The sequence below is a fragment of the Orycteropus afer genome, unplaced genomic scaffold, assembly GCF_000298275.1.
Source record: "Orycteropus afer afer isolate SDZICR_OR568_19922 unplaced genomic scaffold, OryAfe1.0 scaffold00287, whole genome shotgun sequence".
Lineage (NCBI taxonomy): Eukaryota > Metazoa > Chordata > Mammalia > Tubulidentata > Orycteropodidae > Orycteropus > Orycteropus afer.
This window is the reverse complement of record NW_006921874.1, coordinates 238158-242001: the sequence shown is the minus strand read 5'-3', so window position 1 is coordinate 242001 and position 3844 is coordinate 238158. Positions and strand designations below refer to the sequence as shown.

General features: G+C 37.9%; 1 protein-coding gene across 1 annotated transcript in view; it reads right to left on the bottom strand.

The window, feature by feature from the left end:
- Nucleotides 1–2930: 2930 nt before the first annotated feature.
- Nucleotides 2931–3844, bottom strand: part of MOSPD1 (motile sperm domain containing 1) — a 13899-nt gene continuing 12985 nt past the window's right edge. Inside the window, exon 5 of the mRNA XM_007950712.1 lies at nt 2931–2962. Coding sequence (XP_007948903.1) covers nt 2931–2962 — 32 coding nt within the window. The remainder of the gene's footprint in view (nt 2963–3844) is intronic.

Here is a 3844-nt window from a genome sequence, read left to right as displayed (position 1 = left end):
CTGATAAACAGAAAGGAAATATTTGTAACTTATCACAGAGAGCTTCTACAAACCAATTAGAAAAATATCAACCACCCACCAAAAAGGGTAAGGGGGAAGGACATGAATCAATAGCTCTGTGAAAAGATGCTCAACTTCACACCAAGATCCCCCTTTCCATCTAGCAGATTGGCAAAACACACGGTTGGTGAGGCTGGGGGAGAACAGGCATTCTTGTGCATTGCTGCTGGAATTAACTGGTCAGGGACTGGTAAAAGGAATTCTGGTAGCACCACAGAAGAAAACAGTATGCAGCTGTAATGAAAAGAATGAGGGAAGACACTAAAGGTAGCAACAGTGTAGTCCAGTATACAGAACCCATTATCACTTTTAATGTAAAAGCAGAAAAATAAATAGATGTATTTTAAGCCATGTGACCGTTACCTATTCAAAACCATTTTTAAAATGAGTTAACAAATTCAAGACATTTCTGACTCACCTACTTGACTGTTCTTATTTTTCCTACTTAACTCAAGAACAGAAGATGAACTATAGGAAACCAGAGAGCTAAAACTTTGAACTCCTCAGAGGTAACCCAAATAAAATGTTTAAATCAACGTGAAATTCAAGTCTGCATTTTCTTTTATTTTTTTAAAGTAATTTCTGTCCTTTACAATGTGCTGTCACACACGTACACATGTGCGTGTACTTGAACACGTGCACACACCCACACTCACGTGACTTAAGATGGACAGAAGAACAAGGATAGCCTCCAAACATACAAAGTTCCAAGTCGATTACATTTATGTGCTTTTCAGTCATTACACAACGTACAGACATGATCCATTTAATGATTTACGCTCAAGTGGTTAAACAACAAGGATTTCCTTTGAAAGAGTATACATAAAAGCTCTTTAGAAGCAAAGTACTGTTTCCTGCAAAAAACCAACCTCAGCTATACATTCTGTGTTTATATATACCCTTGAGAATATTACAGTCGCAGTGCATAAATTCATTGTGTAAAAAGTTCTGGAAGATGATTTACAAGAGACTCTTAATGCATTGTGCTCTCAGATAAAAATCCTAAGTCAAAAGATTAGTTTCTATGATAATAAGTTAAAACTGCATATATATATATTTATATATATATATGTTAGATGTATATATCTAACATACATATATGTTAGAGATCAAAAGAGGCTATAAAGAAATGTAAATAGTTGTGCTTAGGGACTTTTTGGTAAAGTTGTTTTAATAATAAATAAAAACTTAAAAAAAAGCCTCAGTGACTGATACAAAATAGACACAGATATCAAGGATTTTCTATACCTGGCTTAGAGTTTACAGGAGAACAAAGATCTCCACATAAACTACACAGCATCTAGTAATCCCAACTTGGGCAAATCACTTAGTCCAGCAAGTGGCTAGAGAGAAAAGAAAATAACTCCCCCCGCCATGAACATAAAGCGTTATCCAGAGTTAGAGCCTGGATGAACCAACTAGCTAAATGAATGCCTTCCTTCCTTTAGAATGCTTAGACCAAATAGAGAGGTCACCCAATGTCTACTGGGTTTTTATAAAAACCTACATGCTTGGTATCAAGAATCACAACCTATTCTGTAGTTCACCAGATGAATTAATTATATCCCAGTCCTCTGTGAAATCCTAGGATAAGCATGATCCCTCAATACTTCAAGCTTTTCTTTCTTTTTACCTTCCACACATGAAATGCAAAACTGTTGTTCTAGAAACACCATGGCAACTGTTTCAAATGACAGAGAAAACCAAACCAAACCTTTTGCCGTCAAGTCGATTCTGACACATCGTGACCCTATAAGACAGAGTAGAACTGCCCCACAGGGTTTCTAAGATTTACTATTACATTTTTAAAGTATTAAAAAGCAAAGATGAGGACTAAGGTGTGCCTGGCCCAAACCATGGTATTTTCAGTTGCTTCCTATGCATGCAATAGCTGGACAATAAATAAGGAAGACTGAAGAACTGATGCTTCTCAATTATGGTGTTGACAAAGAATACTGAATATACCATGGACTGACCCAAGAATGAACAAATCTGTCTTGGAAGAAGTACAGCCAGAATGCTCCTTAGAAGCAAGGGTGGTGAGACTCCATCTCACACACTTTGGACATGTGATCAGAAGGGACCAGTCCCCGGAGAAGGGCATCATGCTTGGTAAAGTAGAGGGTCGGTGAACAAAGGGAAAACCCTCAATGAGAGGGACTGCCAACAGTGGTGGCAACAATGGGCCCAAACCCAGCAACGGCTGTGAGGACGGTGCAGGGCACCAAGCAGTGTTCCATTCTACCGTACACAGGGTCGCTGTGGGTCAGAACTGACTCAATGGCACCTAAAAACAATCTTTACAGACGCAGATTGCCACATCTTTCTCCCGCAGAGCTGCTGGTGGGTTCAAACTGCTGGCCTTCCGTTAGCAGCTGAGCGCTTTTAACACTGCACCATCAGGGCCCCCTTAATGACAGAGGATATAGTATAGTTTATATAGTAAAATTAATGCTTGTAACTAGGAAATAAATGTAATTTTATTTTTAGGCAGGTCAGTTCACTCTTCAAAGAGCCATCAACTTTGAAGGACCCACAACCTTAACAATCAAGTGAAGTAGAGAAAGATGATAAAATAACAAACGTCTGAATTAAAGTCTTTTGCACACTAGGTATTGATATAAAAAGAATTTCTTCAAATCATTTCATAGGAGTCACTCAGAAACCTCCTTGCTGTCTTTATCATAATGTGATCGAGTTCTTCAAATAAAATACTAGGAGTAATTTAAAATATATATACACCTTTGCAATTATTTTAAATCATTCAATAGTTTGTAGAATGTTAATGGAGTGAAACAGAGATAAAAGGCAGTCCACATTCATGATGTTTGAAAGATAAAATTACTTCAGAAGTCAGCTGCAATCTTTGCTCATGTTCTAAGTATAGCCATTGTGATAAGTCCTGAAAGAAAAAAGAAATTGAAGAACAGTAAAAGAAATGCATTTTACAGAATGTCCCATTCAATAAGCAATTGTTTTAGACCTGTATATGTTTATGTATATGTATATGCTTAGACCTTATATGTTTATGCAGCATGTAAGCAGGCTGTTTGCCAAGAACTCAAGAAGTCCGTTTAAATTTGGCTAATATTTTACAGAAGAAATCCAATTTACAGCACAGGGCAGGCACTGACTGAATAGATTTAATAAAATCACTAATATCTGGCTATAACTAATTTAACCACCAAATATACCTCATACTTTATCTAGTCACATCAGTTAAAATACTAGTGGACATGCCATTTAAAGTGTCAGTAAAGCCAGCAGACTTTATCAACAAAAATATTCAAGAGCCTACTTGTACCCCGCCCCCAGGGCCCAAGGCAAAAAAGACACAAAGGCCTAGTCATCCTGCTTTCTCTGTCACTTCTGGAGCGACTCCATATATAAAACCATAAAAATCTAATAAAGTAAGAATATGCTAAGTCCTAGATCCTGGATAGAGTTGGAGAACAAGGTGGAAAAAAAAATTCAAAATCATTAAAAAAAAAAGACCAGGTTTTACTGGTCTGATAGAGTCTGGTGAGACGCCTGAGACCATGGCCCCTAGATACCCTTCAGGTCTGGAACTGAACTCACTCTCATGGCTTCCAAGCAAACAACAGACAAGAACATAGGGTGACCATTTACATCAGATAAAGACTCCCTAGAGCAATCAATCATGGGAAAATAGACAGGCAGTATTTGCACAGAGAGACAGCTCAGGGGGCAGGAGTGCATAGGAAAGAAGGACACAGGGAACAGGGAACTACAGAGAGGAAGTGGGAAGAGAGCTGTTACATTG